The following is a 22,152-nucleotide window of genomic DNA, read 5'->3' as shown; positions in this document are numbered from 1 at the left end:
TTTAAATTTTTTGACAGGATGAAATTTAAAATGCTTATCAGTCATGGTTAATAAAACTTAGCTGAATATTAAATATATGTATCAAATTTATTGAGAATAAAAATTGAAGCTAACAGAATGATAATAATAAATTAAAAAATTTATTTACATGCATACAATTTTATGTTAAATATACAGAAAATTTTCATACGAGAATACAAGAATAAAGAATTGTTTTATTAAAGAGTCTTGAAATAACTGTAGCTTTTTCTTTCACTTTTAAATTCAATAACTCTTAAAATTATAGTGATATTTATAAAAGCATAATAAAAATAATTTGATTAAACATTCCTTTTACATATTAGGCCAACTAATATTACATATTACAGCTCATGAAATGTTTCTGGTGTGGAAAAAAGGATCCTTCTAAAAAATTTTCTTAACATATATATAACTATAAATGTATCAGTTCATTTTTTCTATAATTATGTTTTATGAAAATATTCTTAAACTATTGAAAAGAATGAAATTTCCTTCGTTTTCAAATGATTATGAGATATATTTTAATGTAATGCTGATAAAGAAGATATTTTTAACATTAAAACAGAAAAATCTAAAATAGCTAAAACATAGACACCTTGAATAAAAATTTGCGAGGGAAAAATTATAAATATTAATGAAAATAAAATTTTCATAGCACATAATTTTAGCATTTTAGTAAAAAATTATAAAAATTGTACCATTATACTTTACATACAGCCACTTTACTGAGATATTTATTTCAATATTAAATATATAAATTTCATGTTTCATTTCCTATTTATCTATTTCACTATCTTCTAATTTGACAAATTTTGTCTCAAATCTGAGATAATGCATTAATTCTAGATTCAGCAGCAATTACTTTCACAAAACATATATGAAATTAACAAGATGCTATTAATTTTGCACGAAGGCTTTACATATAAAATTAACTTCTCAGATTTTCTACATTTATATAGTTCTATATAAAAAGAGCATCTATTTTGGAACATAATGACCAATATGAAGTAATAATACATAAGTTATAATTTTAATAGTCACAGCATACTGAGATAATACATTTGGCTCATTGTAGAACCATAGCCTGCATACCCAGCAATGCAATCATTACCATAGTCTTTATATCCAATGATACAATCATTTTGCTTATCATATGATAAGCTTGCTTTAAATTGATTTCATTAAAGGGTACAATAGAATACCTGCCATAGCTTTTCAGTTTATTGCCATATAACTTTATCGCACTAAGCACAGCAACTGAAAAATTGGTCACAAGATTTGTGGTTTAATTGTCTGATTTTCCGAGATTTAGGTATTAAGTTTTTATTTTGACTGATATTCCTCTTTGGAATGTCACTGGGTTTGCTTGATGCAGCCACTTTCCCTGAAGATGGTTAGCTTGGCTGTTCACAGCTTTAATGAAGCTTGCCGCAGGGTGGTGAATTCTACTGCATAACTAAGCAAATAGCTCCTTCACATTTACAAGTCTGCTGCTTCTGCACACCTAATCAGCTGGAAGGGATAAAAATTATAAACATAAATAATTACAAAATCGATTCACAATAAATTTTATATTTTAGTTAATTTATTTGAATAAAATAAATATGAAAGTAAATAAAAAGCAGCCCTGAATTAAAATATTAGTAATACTCATAGTGTAACAACGCTGATACTGCAAATGCTAAATTAAACGAGTATTAGGACTTTAAAGCATTAGAAATGAGTGAGTGTTGCATACAAAGGTTAGCATTTTGGATGCATAAATTCATGTCACACATAGAGAAAATTATGAAAACTTCCATGCAGCCAGTCTATTTGGCAGGATACACAAGTAATAAACATGTTTAATAATGAAACATAATAAAAATATTAATAATTAATGAGGGAAAATTTATAGTTTTGTTCTTTTTATTTAAGTTAATATTTCTATTGTGAAAACTATCTGACTTAATACACTATTCACTTTCTCTTTGCCAGTACTAAACATTAATTCTGAATTATAATAAATTTTCTAACTGCTCTGTTATTCATTCACAATAGTAATGGCTTGAGTTAATTTCTTCTGCATTTATTTCATTTATAACCTCCCAAAGTTTTCAACTACATTTTATCCTATAGTTCTAATCTGAGGTAATGTGCTGCAAATATCAAGTGTTAAACTGTCATAATAATAATACTATAGACAACTGAAGTTAATAAGCACATATTGTAAAGCTTCAATCATATGCAGAAGTGATTTATATGCAAGTATATCTTTATCATTTGGCCAATTTGAATTCAACAAAATAATCTAATTTTCATAACTTTCTCAATTTTTATTGTCTGCAGATAATCAAAACCATTTTTAAAGAGGGACTACTGCACATTATTGTTAAGAAATATATCACAGACATTCTTCAGCCTTATTACTTTTTAACTTTAACAAATTAATATTTAAGTACTAAAAATTAAATATAACACAGTTATAGCTCTGAAGCTATGTGACAGATGCAACGAGCGAAAGCTCTGAAGTCAGATTCCAATCAGTCTGGGTCGTATTTATTTTGCATATAAAACAATACATGTGAATTCTAGTTAAATAGAACCAATGACTAAAAAGCACTTGTTTTAAAAAATACATAATAAAAATGTATTTTTCATATTACATATCAATACAAAATAGCATATTAAAATAAAGTCGTAGCTGCCCGGATGGTATAGTGATTAGGGAAGCCTGAGTACAATACTGAGGGACCCGGGTTCGAATAATGAACAAGGCATGGATGTAAATTATCTGTCCCTTCATAGGAGGCAAAGGTGGCCTGCCTATTAGGTGCCTCCATAATAGATCACCATATCTGATTTTAGGAGTGGCCAATTCCGGAAAAGGCAAGCATCCACCATTGGAAACAAAAAGTACATGTGCAAGAAATGGAGTTATTCTGATGCTAATGGTTTCATAAAATTAATTATTCTTTTCTGATAACTCGATTCATAATTATAATGTGGGGAAAAAAGAAGAAATATAGAATATCAAATCCCATTTACTTTCCTGAACCAAAGTATGAAAGTAACAGCACAGTGTATAAAAATGTTGAACAACTGCATCGTTTGTTAACACAGTTATAACTGAAGTACTGTTTTGAAGAAGGGTATGGAGTTTTAGGGCAATTAGCATATACTTTGTTGCTTCTTATTTCATTAAAGCTAATTCTTATATATAGGCATAGTAATGTTTAGCTCATCAGCATTTTATGAATTATTGACAATTTCAAAACAAGAAGTATAAATATGCAAAATAAAATAAGGAGCTGTACGACTTAAAGCTCATATAAATTGGAATACCTTATGTTGGAGCATTGCTGAACTCATACTTAAAACAGAATAAAATGATAAATGAAAATCAAAACACTACTATATACGCACTGTATGTTACTTCCTTATTAAAGCAGACAGTCTGGATATATTTAAAAGTTACAAGTTACAAATTTGGTGATTCAATCAGCTTATTTTGTTATGGTGTCTTTATTAAACAATAATCAAATGTCACCTATGGATATTCTAATATATTTTAAGAACATTAGGCTTAAATAAAAAGTTAAACTTTATCTTTCTGGATTTTGGAAAGCCTAACAGATTTCAGTTCACAAAAGTCCCATTTATTGCTATTACAGGCCACACATCGAGCAAAAGCTTTCATTGAAGGGCAGTTCAACCTGAAAAAAGAAATTAAATCACCATTTAAAATTTCATGATCAGGGTAACAATACAAAGATTTAGCACTTGGCTTATAAATAATCCTGCTCTTTCAGAAAAATTTAATTGCCATGACAATAGATTTAGGTTGGTAACTTATTTCTGTAAAAAAATGTTATGCCCTTTCCAGGAAAAACATGAGCACACCTATTTACCATATAACATATTCCTCGAAGTATAACACAATGGCTTCAAATCACATTAATTAGAAAGTTTGATTTCATTTCTACTTTAACCAGGTTGCCTTCATGGCCATATGACATACAATATATTCTTTAAAATAAAAACTAATGTAACAGATTCAAATAACAAATTTAAAAGTTTTGCCCCATAAGTGAAAACATAACTTTGTGAAATAAATCTTGCATCCAATTTAAGGCCATGAGAACTGATGTTTGACAAATACTAAAGAAGGTTTATTTATATTTTTGATGCATTAGACATGAACCTGATTTAATCAAAAAAACTTTAATATGGGGGATAGGTTGGAATAGCTTTAACTTCTTTGATAAGCTGAAGCATGTTTAGAACAAAATGTTTTAATGACAGGTAAATTTCCATCATTTGCAAATCATTATATTATTAGAAAATACATTTTAATGAGATACTAACAACTATGACATTTTATGCATAAAAAGAGTAAAAATTAAGCCAGTTATCATTTGGCTTTGTGGTGTCATCGAAGCTTTGCTTCTTCTCCCAGCATAAATTCTTTGGTGGTACACTACTATACTGTCAACAATATTATTTTCATATTAGTTCCACAACAATAAATTAGCATGTTCCAGTTCAGAGTTTGAATGCATCTGAAATGTTTTGTGCACAGTTTGAATTTAAGAAAAATCTCTTTCCTTCAGACTTATATTTTCAGCTTAATATTCTAATGATTTACTTTTTTTGAAATCATATACTACAGCTATATCCATTTGACTTTGAAGGGAAGATTAATAATTTTTATCTTCTTATATCCTACCCATATATCTTTCTTTCTGAGTAGCTATGTGCAGAGTTAAAAAATGTATAGATATATAAAAATAATAAGGATAGCTTAATTATTTTTATTGAGAAAAATTAAATGGGCATAGCTATATATGTAAGAATACATAATTAAATTAGTCCAAATCATATTTAATGCATCTCCATATTTATTTTAATATTTTCATTTAATATGTATTTAAATGCACTGATCATTTTATCATTAGAATTCTAGTAAAAGTAAGAAAAAAAGCTATAATAAATTAAATGCTGTTGTTGTTGGTTTCATTTTAACTTTGCCCAGTTTGTCTTCATGGCAATAGCAATATTTATAACATATATAATACTTAAAAAAGGAACTTTTTGTTATGTTAATAATAATAATTTGCTTCATTTTTTAACTCCCAAAACCCCATAAACGCTTTGCGAAAATATAAAAAACTTTATTTTCTTTTACCGTAATGTTCGAAAAATAAACCCCATAAACGTTTTGCGAAAATATGAACTAATAATGATTTGCGACTTTCAAACTTTATTTTCTCTTACCGTAATGTTCGAACTCCCAAAACTCCATAAACGTTTTGCGAAAATATAAAAAACTTTATTTTCTTTTACCGTAATGTTCGAAAAATAAACCCCATAAACGTTTTGCGAAAATATGAACTAATAATGATTTGCGACTTTCAAACTTTATTTTCTCTTACCGTAATGTTCGAAAAGTAAACAGAAAATTTCCCTTTTCCTCCTTCAGGAAAATTCCCTGTGTGGGTTGCAACAATTATCAGGGTTACCATATTCTGGCGCACGTACGCTCACTTCCGATGTAAACAAATCCGCAATTTCGCCAAGTGCCGGTTATGGAAACATCCCCTCTGTTACGAAGAAGGATGGATCTCTTTGTCTGACTGAATGTACTTTATGAATGTGTTTACATAATGGACTGAAATCTGGACAATTACAATTATATAAATGACTACACAAATTAAGGCAAGATAAGCTAATACATTTAGAGTAACTGATCAGTTTGAGGACATAACTCATATAAGCATTTAACCGTATACTGAATATTAGAAGTCTGTGATTTTACAATCCACAACAAAAAACCAGCCCCTGTTACATCACTATCTAAAATTTTTATTCTCGAATCATGTCGCTTATTATATGTTGGTGGACAAGTACTCTGCTTGTAATTAGTTTTAATTTTATAGCTGTGAGCCATGTATGTATCCTCTTGAATTTTTAAAAGTACTTCAATTAATTTATCTAAATGCCTGTTAAATTTTCGTCTAAAATATGTAGTTTTTAATTTATTATGAAACGATTCACAATACATATTGGTATCTGTGAACGCATGAGGGAAGTTTCTATGGGCCATTGACCAAAGAATAGCACGGCTATAGTAATGTTCTTCAAAATATTGTATAAAAGATGGTGCAATAGTTCGAAACTTCTGAAGGAAATTATCCATCATCACTATGAATCGAGCAGAATTGGTTTCTTCAAGTAATACTACCATATTAAAATAGATTTCATCTTTAAGTTTTTGATTAGAAACCATTCGGCACAAATTACGTTGCCAAGCACGATGCACATGCCATTTACATAACAAATGTGTAATACAAGGACCAAACACTTTATCAAATGCAGGATGGGTAGTCTTATCATCATCTGTCATAAGACAATTGACATAAAGTTCCGGTATTACACATTTGATACTAAGGAATAAATTATACATTGTATCCTGGTCTAACTGATTTGTAATGAAATGCGCTACAGGATAACCACTACCAAACTCATCAGGAACGATTAAATTTAATAAATAAAAATCATATTGATTTGTTTTGTGAGTAGAATCAATACATAAAATCCTGGAGCAACCTTTAATCATCATATCTTTATGCTGTTTAGTCTGCAATCCTAATGCAAAAGACTTATTTGTAGAAGAAAGTTCATCAAGCCCTTTTGGACCGTACAATGTTGGCTTTCCTTGTGGTTTATAAATAAGTACTGGATCATATGATTCTTGCCTGAGTTTTTCAACTATTGTGGCAACTGAAAGTGAATCATCACCAGGAAAGGAACATACTAACCGCTTTTTGTAAGCGTTTATCACTCTTCGTGTTACAAAGACATCTTTATCATATATGCCCTCCCTATTATCCCGCAGTCCACTTCTATCTCTGATAAATTCTTGAATTTGATCCGTGGATACACCTAACTGTGCATAAGCTTTAATTTTGTTACAGCAACTCTGACTAAGTTGGTGGAACCTGCTATTTTCAAAAGACAATTCATGATTATGATTCGAATAAAATATGGCTGTGACAAGGTGCGATTCTTCACAAACTAAAATTTTTGATGGACACTTAAAGTTGGAAGGTAAAGTATCTTTTAGATTTTTTCTACTGGAAACAGGAACTTTCTTTTTATGCATTACATTAAATTGACAACAGTAATAATGAAAAATTTTATCATTCCTACATCTACTTCCAGCAGACTTTTTATAAGAACTGAATGTCTGCTTACTATGCGATTCTAACCAGAATTGAAATTCTCCTATTGATGAAAATGTAAGTTCTTGCATAGCCATCTCATATCATGATATTCAGCCAAATGTTTATTACATTCATTATCAGAACAAAATATTTCCTTACAATCAGAAATAACACATGGCTTAGAATTATTAGATGTAGGATTTTTAATACTACAGATCTTTTTATGATGAAAAAGGTTACTGCGGCTTTTACAATCTCTCTCACACCGGTCACAAATATATGCCTTTGGAATACATTCAGCTGATGGTGCTTTGCAACATTTTTTATGATTGGAAAATGATTGTCTAGTGGAGTACGACTTCATGCAAACTTCACACACTTTGGGATATTTCATTTCTACAATACCTTTACAGTTATGTTTATGATTAGATAAGGACTGTTTAGAAGAAAAAGGTTTCTTACATTTAGGGCAAATCTTAGATTTTCCATTAGAAGCACAATTTTCTTTATCATAATTACTCACGAGTTCAATTTTATTGTTATTTTCAGATTTATTTGGACTCTTAGCACCCCCAAACTGAAAGTTTGAACATTCATTATCATCTTCAAAAAGTGAAATCGATGAAATGGTTGAAAAACAGCCGAGAGATCGAAGATCAACAACTGTAAGATCTGATGAGATGAAAGAAGCCGAGTCTGAAACAGGAGAACTAGAATAGGTGAGAACCTGAAAAGCAGAAGATTCAGAATTGAGCACAGAAGCAACAGAAAATTGAGGAACACATGCAATGGCATCAACATTATTTGGACCAATGTTAACAGCACTTTCAAGAAATAGAAAATCTGATAAAGCAGATGAAATGGAATTAATTGCAAGCTCAGAAGCAACTGTAACAGGATACAAAGAACCAGAAAGCTGAGAAACAGATACACTTGGATCAGCAGAAAAATGAGAAACAGATGGAGTACTGGAATTCTGAGAAACTGGTGCAGTGATGTCAAGAATACTCGAAACAGTGTCGGCTATAGGCTCAAGAACTGGAAAATCCGATAACAAGAAACCACTGGGATGATTATCCAAAGACGTGTTGGTAGAACCATATTTTAAAACATCTGAATAAAGAGGTTTAGAAAGAACATCAGGAAAATCCAACAATACTGAAATAATGGGATGGTTATCCAAATCAGTCAAAACACCTGGTAATGCTAAAGCATTAGGGCGACTATCCAATGTAGTCCAGACATGCGAAAGTTTCAAAACACTTGAATAAAGTGGTTTCGAAGGAACACTTGAAGGAGCACACAAAACTGAAACACTAGAATCTGATAAGCCTAAAGTATCAGGATGACTATCCAAAGTGCTGCAAACAGAAGAAACCCGTTTCAAAACACTTGAATAAAGAGGTTTAGAGTGAGTACTTGAAGTATCTGAAATGACAGAAGCACGAGGATAATTATCCAAAATCGTGATAGGTACAGAAGGATGTTTTCCTGAAACAGTGGATAAAGCTGGAAACTCAATAGCAGATACAGAGGAAAAAGATATAGCACTTACCTTTGGAAGGGATTTCACACTCAAAACGCTCTTTATGTCCTTCACAAAAATTCTCCCAAGCTGTGCATTACCCTTACGGTTCAGATGCAATCCGTCTCTTGACAGACAAGTACTCACCAGATCTGCAAAAAGAAAAAGCTTCTCGGCCTTTGAATGCTTCGAAGAGATTAGTGTTTATCCGAGCTAATTTTCTGTTCAGCTTCTTTAAACTGTACGGGTTGAAACCATTCTCGAATAAATTTCGTTCACGCGGGAGGACACCTGAAAAGAGAATGATCTTCGGGTTTAAACGCTCAATAACCTTATACAGACAATCATATTTATGATAAATATTATCCAAAGTGTCACAAGAGTTATTGGTACCAACGTGAACCAAAACTAACTCAAATTGATTGTCTATCAAGGTTATCTTGCGTGTCAACCTTTCAATCGTAGCACCCGGAAAACAATGAAAATGAACTTCATAATCCAGTAAATTCAGCAATAAATATTCTTTTAAATATTTTATCATCGAATCTCCGATTATAAGTATTTTCATTTTTCCTGTTTGCTTAGACAAAGACATAATAAAAATAATACAAATAACAAAACCAAATTAAGAATTAGCACGTGCAGAAAAAACACTCACCGACGAAAATGGCGGAATACGATTTCTATTTTTACTAGATTTACGTATTTGGCGCCAGGTCCAGTTTGGCGTGAAAAAGATAACCCTCCAACCAATCACAGCAAAGTACACTTTTCCGTAAACATTTGGGGTTTGGCTGTACATAATTGTTCAAACTCTGATTTCAGCCATTCGAAACCAAACTGAAACTATACGTGAAGGGAAAGTAGTAGTTATTATTTAGTAGAAGTAGTTGTAGTTATTATGATCAATAATAATTGTTGCCAACAGTCTAATGCAATGATCTGGGAAGTTCAACTTGATAAGTTTGTAGACAATCCCCTGTGTTATACCCTATCAAAAGCTAAGAGTTTACATATCGTTTGTAGAAGTTACAAGGTTAGTGTTAATAACGACAGGACCGCTTCTGATGTGTAGGCAGCTAGCATCATTTATTTTAAAAGTGGAAGATAAAAATAAAATTTTTATTATAATGCGAAAGATATAGACTTGTAGTAAACGGAATATTCATTCATAATAGGGATACGTTACTCTAATGAAACCCTAATATTTCGTCAATATCAGTAATTCGCCGAGTTTACAGATATGAGAGCTTTTAGGCATATTTTTGCTGGAATTGTTCTTAGTTCCTTAATTGAAACTTTTCTTTAACTTCAGATGGAATGTTTTTGGTGTTATTTAGAATTAATGAAAATGTATGTAGAAAGAAATGATATTCACAACTGTTTTGGCCGGGTAACTAGCAACTTGAAGAAACTTGTCGATCAAGGTTTTGCGAAGCTGTGGAATTTAATGCTGACAACCACATTACTTAAGCGGTTCTGATGTAACTGTGTATCATTTTACATTGCTTCTGACACGTTGTGCAGATGTGAAATCGTGCTTCAGCAAATTCTGAAATAAAAACTTACTATTTTCTTTCAAGTTCAGATATAATTTGCAGAATTGTTTTGCCATGCATACTTTACATAATATTAAAATAACTTGTAACGAGTCACTGTCTTCTGCCCCAATTCTTATTATAGCCGAGTTAACTAAAGGAACTCTTAATATCGAATGGGGCCAAGCAACAGGACTAGAAATCATTTCGAAACAAGGACAGCCGATAAGTTTCTCGTCTGTTTATTCAATATGTAGATTTCTTGCGAGAACTACTTCTGATTCTTTGTATGGATCTACAATATTGGAGAAGACTGAAGTAGATCACTGGTTAGAGTTCTGCAGTAGAAAGTACACTGTTCCAGAATTCAAAGAATGCTTACAGCGTCTTGATAGAATACTTTCTTCTGTGACTTATCTTGTTGGTGATTCCATCACATTGGCAGATATATGTGTGTGGGTTATGCTGTATGGAAATAAGCAATTTCTCAGCATGTTACATGAAAATAAAGCACCTGTAAATTTAAAGCGCTGGTACACTTTCCTTTCCAGTCAAAAACCTTTTAAAGTTGCATCAGAAAGATTTCCCCAAGTTCCAGAAAATAATAAATGTGAAAGAAATGAAACTGGCCCCAAAGATAAAGTGAGAACTGAAGATAAAGGTAAATTTGTAGATCTCCCTGGAGCTGAAATAGGTAAAGTAGTTGTTAGATTCCCACCAGAAGCTAGTGGGTACCTACATATCGGCCATGCAAAAGCTGCACTTTTGAATGCTCATTATCAGACTAGCTTCCAAGGTAAATTTATTATGCGTTTTGATGACACTAATCCTGAAAAGGAGAAAGAAGATTTTGAAAAAGTTATTCTTGAAGATGTATCTATGCTTCAGATCATACCAGATATTTTCACATATACTTCGGATCATTTTGATTATATTCTTGAAAAATGTGAAGAACTTCTTAAATGTGATCTTGCTTATGTAGATGACACAGATCCTGAAGTGATGAAAAATGAACGTGAGCAAAGACAAGAATCAAAAAATCGAAATAACAATTTTGAAAAGAATTGGTCGATGTGGGAAGAAATGAAAAAGGGTTCAGAGTATGGAAAACATTGCTGTGTTCGAGCTAAAATTGATATGAATTCTGATAATGGATGTTTAAGAGACCCAACATTATACCGTTGCAAAGCAATGATTCATCCACGTACTGGAAATAAATACAAAGTTTATCCTACTTATGATTTTGCTTGTCCTGTTGTAGATAGTATAGAAGGTGTAACTCATGCTTTAAGAACAACAGAATATCATGATAGGGATGATCAGTATTTCTGGGTACTAGATGCTTTGAAATTAAGGAAGCCATATATTTATGAGTATTCAAGATTAAATATGACTAATACTGTTCTTTCTAAAAGAAAATTGACATGGTTTGTGGAGCAGGGTATTGTTGATGAATGGGATGATCCAAGAATGCCAACAGTAAGAGGAGTTTTGAGAAGAGGGATGACTGTAGAAGGTTTAAAACAGTTCATTATCGCCCAAGGATCATCTCGATCAGTAGTGGTTATGGAATGGGATAAAATTTGGGCATTTAATAAGAAAGTTATTGATCCAGTATCACCACGTTATAATGCAATCGAGAAAGACAGCTATGTACCTGTACATGTTGAAGGTGCTACGAAACAGGTTCTTCAAGTTGCCAAGCATCCTAAAAATCCAGAACTTGGCACAAAAGATATTTATATTGGTCCTAAATTACTTGTAGATAGTGAAGATGCTGAATGTATGAAAACAGGTGACAATGTAACATTTATAAATTGGGGAAATCTTCTAATTATGGATGTTAAAAAGAAACCTGATGGGCAGATTGAATTAATTAAAGCTAAATTAAATTTAGAAAATAAAGATTACAAGAAGACCTTAAAAGTTACGTGGGTTGTAGATTCAGAAGAAACTCCTTTAATTCCTTGTGTATGTATATATTATGACCACCTGATATCAAAGCCAGTATTGGGAAAGGATGAAGATTTCAAAAACTTTATGAATAAAAATACTAAAATTGTTGTTCATATGCTTGGTGATCCTCAGCTCGCTTGCCTTAAAAAGGGAGACATAATACAAATTCAGCGAAAAGGTTTCTTTATATGTGATGAACCATATGATGTTACAACTCTTAGGTATACTAGTCGTGAAGGTCCTTTAGTTCTCTTTTCAATACCTGATGGATCAAAAGATACAAGTTCTTTACCAAATGCTGTGAGAAAACTTCGAGAAAAAGTCGAGAGTGAGAAAGAAAAACTGAATACTCTGAAAAGAAAAGCAGCAGAAAAGTCTCCTCAAGAAGAGAAAAAAAATATTTCTGTGTCTCAAGGTGACATTAGTATTACTGTAGATGATACTGGTAATAATGAGGTTGATTTTGCTACAAGTAGTATTTCGGTTGTCTTGGACTCTAAAATTAGAGAACAAGGGGATAAAATTCGAAAATTAAAATCTGAGAAGGCTGAGAAGAGTGTTATTGATACTAATGTTCAGTTGCTCCTAAAACTGAAGAATGAATATAAAAACTGCACTGGACAAGAGTGGAAACCAGATGTGAAATTGAGTGAGACTACAGAAAAACAAGCTAAAACTCCGAAACGAACAAAGCAGAAAAGCAATAAGGAAATTGATTCAACTAATTTGAAAGTTGCTCTAGAGCTTGATAAAAAAATCAGATCTCAAGGTGATATAGTAAGAAAGCTTAAGTCTGAAAAAGTCGATAAAGATGTCATAGATACAAATGTCCAAGAGCTTTTAAAATTGAAAGGAGAATTTAAACTTTATATTGGTGTAGATTGGAAACCCGATTTAAAGCTAGAAGGAAGTAATGCAGAACTCGGCAATGATGCCAAGGATACAAATGTTGCAGAAGTAAAAAATAATAATGTCATTGCGATTGAAGATGCTCATGTTCAAGAACTTGATAAAAAAATTCGAGAGCAAGGTGATGTTGTAAGAAAATTGAAATCAGAAAAGGCAGAGAAAAGTCTTATTGATGCTAATATTCAAATATTATTGAAATTAAAAGAAGAATACAAAAATTCTTGTGGTAAGGATTGGAAGCCAGACAGCAAACCAAATGAAAATCCAAGCAAAATAGCCAAGAATGCTAAATCGCACAATGAGAAGCAGAAAAAGCAACAGCCTTTGAAAGAGATTGAAAGTACGAAGAATAAAGAGCCTAATAATGAATCTGTAGAATCTAATGTTAAAAAAATTACAAGACTTGGACTTGAAGTTAAGAAAGAAGAAAATTTAGCAGATTGGTATTCCCAAGTATTAACGAAAGCTGAAATGATAGAATACTATGATGTTAGTGGCTGTTATATTTTGAGACCTTGGGCATATAGCATTTGGGAAGCTATTCAAAAGTTTTTTGATTCAGCTATTAAATCCTTAGGTGTTACCAACTGTTATTTTCCTATGTTTGTTTCATCTACTGCATTAGAGAAAGAAAAGACTCACATTGCTGATTTTGCCCCAGAAGTTGCTTGGGTAACGAAATCTGGATCATCAGAGCTTGAAAAACCCATTGCCATTCGACCTACCAGTGAAACAGTAATGTATCCATCATATGCTAAATGGATCCGATCTCATAGAGATCTTCCTTTGCGACTGAATCAGTGGTGCAGTGTAGTAAGGTGGGAATTTAGAAATCCGCAGCCTTTTATTCGAACAAGAGAATTTCTTTGGCAAGAAGGCCACACTGCTTTTGCTACAAAGGAAGAGGCAGAAAATGAAGTTTTTACAATTTTAGATTTATACGGACAGGTTTATGAAAACTTACTAGCAATACCAGTTATTCGTGGTAAAAAAACTGAAAAAGAGAAATTTGCTGGTGCTGATTTCACTACCACTACGGAAGCATATGTTGCAGCTAATGGTCGAGGAATACAAGGAGCAACATCTCATCATTTAGGCCAGAATTTTTCTAAAATGTTTGAAATAATTTTTGAAGATCCTGAAACTAATGAAAAGCAATATGTGTACCAAAATTCTTGGGGATTGAGTACTCGTACGATTGGAGCTATGGTTATGATTCATGGTGATAACACTGGACTTGTCCTCCCTCCTCGTGTTGCAGCTTATCAAGTTGTAATCGTACCATGTGGTATAACTGTATCGCTGAAAGAATCAGAAAAGATGCTCTTTTAGTCAAATGTAGTGAATTTGAATCTGTTTTGCAGAGTGCTGGCATATCTGTTAAGGGAGATTATCGAGATAATTACTCCCCAGGGTGGAAGTTCAATTACTGGGAGTTAAAAGGTGTTCCAATTAGAATTGAACTTGGTCCGAAAGACATGAAAAGAAATCAGTTTGTTGCAGCAAGACGAGATACCAGTGAAAAAATTACCATGGGTATTGATAGTGCACCAAATTCCATTCTTGAACTTTTAGACAATATTCATGATAATATGTATGATAGAGCTAAGAAAAGTTTAGACGATCATCTTTGTGTGTCATATAATTGGACTCATTTTTGTGAAAAACTGGACAAGCGCTTTATAATAATGGCTCCTTTTTGTGGTGATATACCTTGTGAAGAAAAAATAAAGAAAGAAAGTGCTAAAACAACTGATGAATTAGTAGATCCTGGAGCACCATCAATGGGTGCAAAAAGTCTGTGTATTCCTTTCCAGCAACCTGCTGAAATAATGCCAAATACAAAGTGCATCAATCCCAACTGTACCAATAGGCCAAAATATTTTACGCTGTTCGGAAGAAGTTACTAGCCGTGCTTGCTTATTATAGGTAAAAACATTAGGTTTTTTTAACTAAAACTGAAATTTTTTTTGACACTTTGTATTTAAATTAATTTGAAATTCCTGAAGCTTGCTAACAGGTATTTTATTTCTGTAATGATTAATTGCAGAGTTTGTTTTGCATACAGTTGACCATTTATATTTCAGTTTGAGTAGCATAAGCGATATTGAGAAAAAAAAAAGGGCTAAGATTATTACAAAATATAAAATTGTGCGTTTTTGGAATGAAATATGTGCGTAAAATTTAAACTCTTGCAGTTTCTACTTAATGTATTGATAAATTAGTGATTTTTTTTTTTTTTCCTGTACTCCAAATAGTAATAAACATTTGTTGAGAACATGTATACTATGCATTAAGCACAATTAAGATGATGTTGGTTATTTTGTGAAAAGTTTATATATGTAATCTTTAAAATACATGTAAGTTTTTATCATAAATGATAATTTGATGTTCAGCAGACTATGTTTGTAAGTATCTATGTGTTATGTAAAATGAGTATGTAATTTAGGTGTATGTTTAATGCTGCAGAGATAAATACAAGAGAATAATAAATATTCTTGTAGCCTAAATTTAACCATCTAATATTTATGTAATTTATTTTACAGATCTGTGTAATATACTATATAAAGCTAGTTCAAATTGTAATATATGAAATAGTCAAAATTGGTCAGAACCATCTCGTTGCAGAGGGATGAATTATTTTACCTGATACTATTGTTAATCACATGTAACATGGTAAAAATAAAACAAAAGACAGTGTGTAAAGCTCATATAAGTGATTTTGAGTATTCTTTAATATTTACTTTTGCTTCTTTAATATACAGGGTATCTATAACTGAACAGTGCAGTTTTAAAAATATATAATAAATTGGTTTTTCACTTTACATTTGGTAAAACCTACAACATAAGCATTGGCAACTGTCCAAGTTTCTCATGTGTTACCTACTGTTTGCTTATCATGCTTATTATGTAGCCACAGTGTCAGCTTCCAAGATGGCATCGCAATAAGAAAAGGCTTTTATGCGTGTTCCTTTTTTTTTTTTTTTTTTTTGTATCCATATCTGTGTTATAATGCAGTGCGAGTTTCGTGCATGGTTTAGGAAAGACCCAACGCACAAGAATAACGTAAGTAGATGGTAAAGACACTTTGTGAAAACTGAATGCCTCTATGAAAGAATTCTGAAATTCTGATCAACCTCATGTGTCTGATGCAGATGTTGAAAGAGCAAGCAAGGGATTTCAGCGAAGTCCTTACAAATCAAGTGAAATAAGCAGGCAAATGGGTATGCCAAAGAATATGGTGTGGAAGGTATTGCATGAGGGGCTAGGTTTTAAGCTGTATAAAGTGGGATTATTGCAGGCCCTTACACCAGCAGACAAAATGAAAAAGGTGTGACTTTTGTGGAAAGGTGCAGTTAAAAATGGAGGGAAATGGTTTTGTAATAAGACTCGTCTTATGCAATGAAGCCTCTTTCCATGTAGGTGGCAAGGTGAACAAACATATTGTCTGTATCCTGGGAAAGCTAGAAACAACATATAGATATTACTTTAAAGCAAAGTTGGCGCAAAACTTAACCAGCAATGAATTCAACTGTCGGCAGTTATAATGCAAGACCGGGCACTATAAATATAATGGCACGGAATTCAACTGTCGGCAATTGTAATACAAGGCCAGGCACTATAAGTTTTATCTAGCAACCAAGTAATGTGCTCTCAAGAGGCAGAACATGCTTTGTTTTACAAAACTAAAAACCTCATCATAAATACATGCAAACTTCTGGTGGGAAAACGGAAGGGGGAAGTGACTGTAAAGATCCAAAACATAAAATAACTGTTACTTAAAATAAAGGAACCTTACCTTATACTTGGTTCCCTGATTAATTATCTCCTACATGAAACAGTGTAATACTTTTTTTTTTTTTTTTTTTTTGTATCCTATACAGTATTATTTATATTATTTACTTTATTTAAATGTCCAAAACTGAACACGGTTTCGTAAACATATTGACCATATTTTTCAGCCTATAGATGTGACACTTCTTCACTTCAGAAATAAGGTTTATTCTCAAATTCAGAAATCAATTAATTTCATGTGGTAACAAACATCACTCAATTGCAGTTGGAAAAACTCAGAGTCGTAGTTAGGGTTTTCAGCGCCCAGGGACAACTGAAGATTTCGCGCCCCCTACTGCTTGCCAAGGATGTAAAACGTTTAATTCTAAAATGTTGTAACATCAGTTTGGGGCCCCTTCGATTCTGCGCCCAGGGACAGATGCCCCCCTCTAGCTACGCCCCTGGAAAAACTGTTTCGGAATAAAAAAAGTCAGGTAACTACAAATATTATTACAATTTTAAAGCATTGGTATGTAATGTTTTCGTATAAAAATGGTGTGAATAGCTATAGCAATATGAAGAATAAAAAGTTGCATTACTTTTCAAATTATTTCGTTTAACTTGTAATTAAAAATATTCTTTTTTTCCTTTATTAAAACAAGCTTATTTTTGTTGCCCGATAGTTGTCGTAAAAGGGCAAACAAAATAGAGGGATATGCATTTAAAAAGAGAGAATTTATAAATAGAAAGTAAATATATATGCAGGCTAGCTGAGGAAGGATGCCTTCGTAAAGGATTTTTTAAGAGGAATATGCTCAGATTCATATTACATGTAAAGAAAACCACAAAAGCTCCCCATACAGTCAGCTTAAACTACCAGTGTTCAGTGGCTTATCAATCCACCACTAGTGGATTCCAACAACTGTTTGAATCTTTCATAGAAATCAGTTATGACAATTGTTGCTGTGAATTATTACCATCGATACAAAATTTACTCATTATAATAATTTTATCTTTTAAATTATAATTATAAATTATTTGTAATAAACTAAGTGATTAAAAAATACATGCTTGTTAATAATATTATTAACATTTACATAATTTAATTCACAAAAAGTATTTCTAACGCTGTATTATTACTAGTGATACAAAATTTATTCATCATGTTAATTTGATTTACATCAACTTTAAACATTTCTTTATTTACCTTTAATAATAGAATCTAAGAAACTAAAGTAACATGTACTAACATTAAATGCATTATGAACTTCGGAACTACTCTTATGCGCCCTCAGGTCGCCAAATTTCTCACCAAACAGTTTTGGCGAGAAACTGCGCAGTGCCATATTACTATCTAAATTTTTTGTCTACATTTCGAACTTTAAGCCTAAAAATGTCTCCAAAAACGCAGTTTTCACACATGCAAAAACCACGTTTTGAGCACACAATTTAAGCTAAAAATCCAAAACAAAAAATTTAGATAGCAAAAACAAAGTTTATAACCAAAAATATTTGACAAGAATGCATGTACACAGCGATATCTTAAGAAAACATCTACGAATTGCACAATCTAGGCAGCGAAAGAATCTATGAACTACGCACACCTCCCTTTAATAATAAATTTCAAAGAATACCATGTACACCGCATTCTGTTTAAACTTAAATAAGCAACTACGAATTGCACAATCTAGGCATTGCTCACAAATCAACAAAATAAACTAAAATAAATTACAACGGAAATTAATAGTAAAAAAACAATGAACATAGCATTCTACAAAATAAAATGCACTTACCATAATACGTATGTGAGTAAAATTTCGCCAGTGACACGTCTGTCAACAAAAGTGCCATGATTTTGCTATATCACAAGTCTTTCTGTGATTCAAAATTTCAAAAGTAACGATAAAAACTTCCTCCAAAACCACAATCCAAATCTTAAACTCCGCTGACAGCCACATACTTTAGCAGTAACCATTTGACTGTAAACCCACACAAGTCTATCAGAAACACCATTCTTCGTCCGACGTCTCATATCAGCTCCGCATTTCTGGCACACCCAACTCTTTCAAAAGTCCTGACTCTCACAGAAATTTCAAAAATGTTTTTCTATCCACATAAACACACCCGTGAACAAAAGATTCATTAACAACTCCAACATCGTACCTTTTAATTCTTAATTTACTTTCGACACAATCTAAAATACATGATTGAAATCTTGCCACCATGTCTCTAAGTTTCAACGTCAAAAGGTTTGCCATACAAACAGCATCGACCACCAAACCATCCCACAGCACGGAATCGCACCAAAAACCAGCGCAGAACACATTGCCACATTTGGGTGATCTTAGGGTGCATATAGAGTCAAAAGTTAGTAGAGCCCTAACTTTTTGTAAATTTCATTTTTCATAACATACGACTTATTTATGGCTGTATTTCAAGAATTTATCTATACTTTAAAGTGTTGAAAACTAGAGAATGGCAGTATTTTGCAGTATACTTACAAGAGATAATTTTTAGAATTGTCATTTAGTCTAAATACATATTTTGTTGATGGGTTTTTTGACGATCCACCATTTTTTCCAGTTGTCCAATCCGGATCTGCCTTGATGACAAAATTTTGTTGCTAAATCAAAAAATCGTCAAAAGCACTAATACTAAAGCTGTTCCCTACATAGCCACAGCATCATCTTCCCAGATGGCATTGCAATAGGAAAAGTCTTTCTGTTTTGAGGTGCCCAGATCTGTGTTACAGTGCAGTGTGAGTTTTATACATGGTTTAGGAAAGACCCAACACACAAGAATAACGTAAGTAGATGGTACCGACGGTTCATGAAAACTGGATGCCTTTGTGAAGGCAAGAGTTCTGGTAAACCTCGTGTGTCTGATACAAACACTGAAAGAGTGTGCGAGGCATTTCAGCAACGTCCTTGCAAGTAAGTAAAGCAAGCAGGAAATGGGATATGCTAAAAAATAGTATGTGGAAGGTATTGCATATGGTTTTTAACTGTACAAAGTGGGATTAGTGTGGGCCCTTACGCCAGCAGACTAAGTAAAGTGGCGTAACTTTTGTGAAGAGAAACAGGTAAAAATGGAGGAAGATTGTTTTGTAGAAAGACTCATCTTCTGTGATGAAGCCACATTTCATGTACAGTCAAAAGTCGTTAATTCGGACACCCATAATACGGAATGATCTATAATCCGGACCTCAAAGCTAAAAACTTTCTGCGCATGCGCCGCGTTGGCACATGCGCACAGACGTTTTACGCGTGCGTGTAAGACCTTGACTACTGTGCATATGCGTGTGCGCAAGTGCAGAATACGTTTTCGCCTGCGCGTTTAATGTATAACGGACGGTGTAAGCTAAAATTATCTAATTATCTATTTCAGTTAATGTTAATGATTGCTTTGTTCCTTAATCTTCGAATTGGATCCCGCTTATTATTTTTTGCAGACTGTAAGAGCAATTTTATAAAAGTAAACTTGAAATTTCGATTATGTCAAATAGGATTTCCGATGCTGGAACTTCCAAAGGATCTACAAAACGAAAGTATGTTTCGATGTCCAACAAATAAAAAGTGGAATTGCTCCAAAAAATGGATAAAGACATGAAGAATGTGACAGAGAGGTTAGTGAAAACGAAAAAATTTCGATTGACAAGTTAGTCGGTATTCTCGGAACAGCAATTAACGGGACTTGAACAGCGGAACTTTGTAACTGAACAAGAAATTATGCCTGTTTATAGAATTAAGGAGAAAGTATTATCACATAAAACGAAGCAACTTAAACAACTTACATTGAAAGAAATGTTTAATAAAGTAAATAAATAAATATCAAGCTTTTTTTTTTTTGTTGTAAATTTTGATACCCTTTAGATCATAATTGTTCTTTATTTCATAAATTACGGTTTCATATTTTTAATTTTAGAACTTCTGCATGCCATCTTACGAGATTTAAACTGACGATCTATAATCCGGAATCTCCCGACGTGTCCGGATTAACGACTTTTGACTGTAATTGGCAAGATGAGCAAACTGAGTGTCCGTATCAGGAAAAGTGAGAAGCTACATACACAGATAGAGCATTAGTGCGACTCTCCAAAAATGAGCATTATCTCTGTGGTGTCTTGCAGGAAAGTTCATGGCCAATTTTTCTTTGAATAAGAAACTGTGACCGGCAACTCATTTTTAGACATGTTGGAAACCTGGTTGTTACCTCAGCTGAACACTAATCATGATGATTACTTTTTTTAACTGAATGGTGCTCCTTATTTTCACAGGAATGTACGAGAGCTTAATCGTGTGCTTCACCAATGCTGGATTGGACATACTGCAACAACAGACAAAAGACTTCTTCCCTGGCCACCCAATTTGCCAGATTTAACATAATGCTATTTCTTTCTTTGGGGCTTCATTAAGGACTGATTTTAAGTACCACCAATGGCCACGTCCCTGGAGAAAGTTTGCGATTGGATAAAGCATATACTGCAGAACATCATGGTGGACATACTACACTCAGTATGGAAAGGATTCAATTACGGTTTAGATGTGTGATCAAGGGTGCATATATTGAAGGATTGTGATTAATGCATCGGAAACTTTGGACAACTGCCACTGCTTATGCTGTAAGGTTTGCCCATATAAAGTAATACATCAATTTATTATCAGTTTTTAAAACTGTACTATTCATTTATAAACACCCTGTATATTGTGTGTTTATATATACTCGGTATACATAAGAATGCTTAATAATGTATTCTCAAACTGTTTTTTTTTTTTTTTTAACTTTAAATTAAATGAAAGTAAATCTTTTCCATTAAGATGCATTTAAATGCACTGTCAATTTTATCAAATAAAATTTCATAGAGTGCCATTTTTAATTAGAATCTTTGTCTAATTTTCTGTCTATAATGTTTTCTCTTACTTAGATGTATATTTATGGTTATTTTTTTAATTTTTGTTCTTAACCCTTAGGACTCCTATGTTGAGTGTGGCTCGACATAGTATTTCTTACACCAACTCCTTTATCGAGTTAGACTCGACATTATACAGCGTATTTTCTAAAATCAATTTTTTCTTTCAAATATATTGTAATATATAAATAAAGACTAAATTTATTACGTTTGACCAAGTTAGATAATCTTTTTAATATTATTTTAACATATGTCGAGTGTGGCTCGACATAGTGTTTCTTACACCAATTCCTTTGGCAAGTTAGACTCAACATT

The 22,152-nt window shown here is 32.5% G+C and overlaps 1 protein-coding gene and 1 long non-coding RNA gene across 2 annotated transcripts; one reads left to right on the top strand and one right to left on the bottom strand.

The window, feature by feature from the left end:
- Positions 1–118: 118 nt before the first annotated feature.
- Positions 119–9,627, bottom strand: LOC146995402 (uncharacterized). The gene is made up of 2 exons (XR_015043026.1): positions 8,782–9,627; positions 119–1,533 (listed from the first exon to the last, which is right to left on the bottom strand). It is a non-coding gene; the product is annotated as an uncharacterized LOC146995402 (long non-coding RNA).
- Positions 9,628–10,208: 581 nt separating this feature from the next.
- Positions 10,209–21,804, top strand: GluProRS (Glutamyl-prolyl-tRNA synthetase). Its single transcript, XM_035353498.2, is given in 3 exon segments — positions 10,209–14,466; positions 14,469–15,083; positions 20,853–21,804. Coding segments are annotated over 2 exon segments (4,698 nt in total). The 5' UTR covers positions 10,209–10,364; the 3' UTR covers positions 15,065–15,083; positions 20,853–21,804.
- The last annotated feature ends 348 nt before the right edge of the window (positions 21,805–22,152 follow it).

Source organism: Stegodyphus dumicola, chromosome 9, assembly GCF_044657685.1.
Source record: "Stegodyphus dumicola isolate Sdum_Otavi_A_Nest chromosome 9, ASM4465768v1".
In the NCBI taxonomy this organism is placed as follows: Eukaryota; Metazoa; Arthropoda; class Arachnida; order Araneae; family Eresidae; genus Stegodyphus; species Stegodyphus dumicola.
This window is presented reverse-complemented; position numbering and strand designations above follow the sequence as displayed.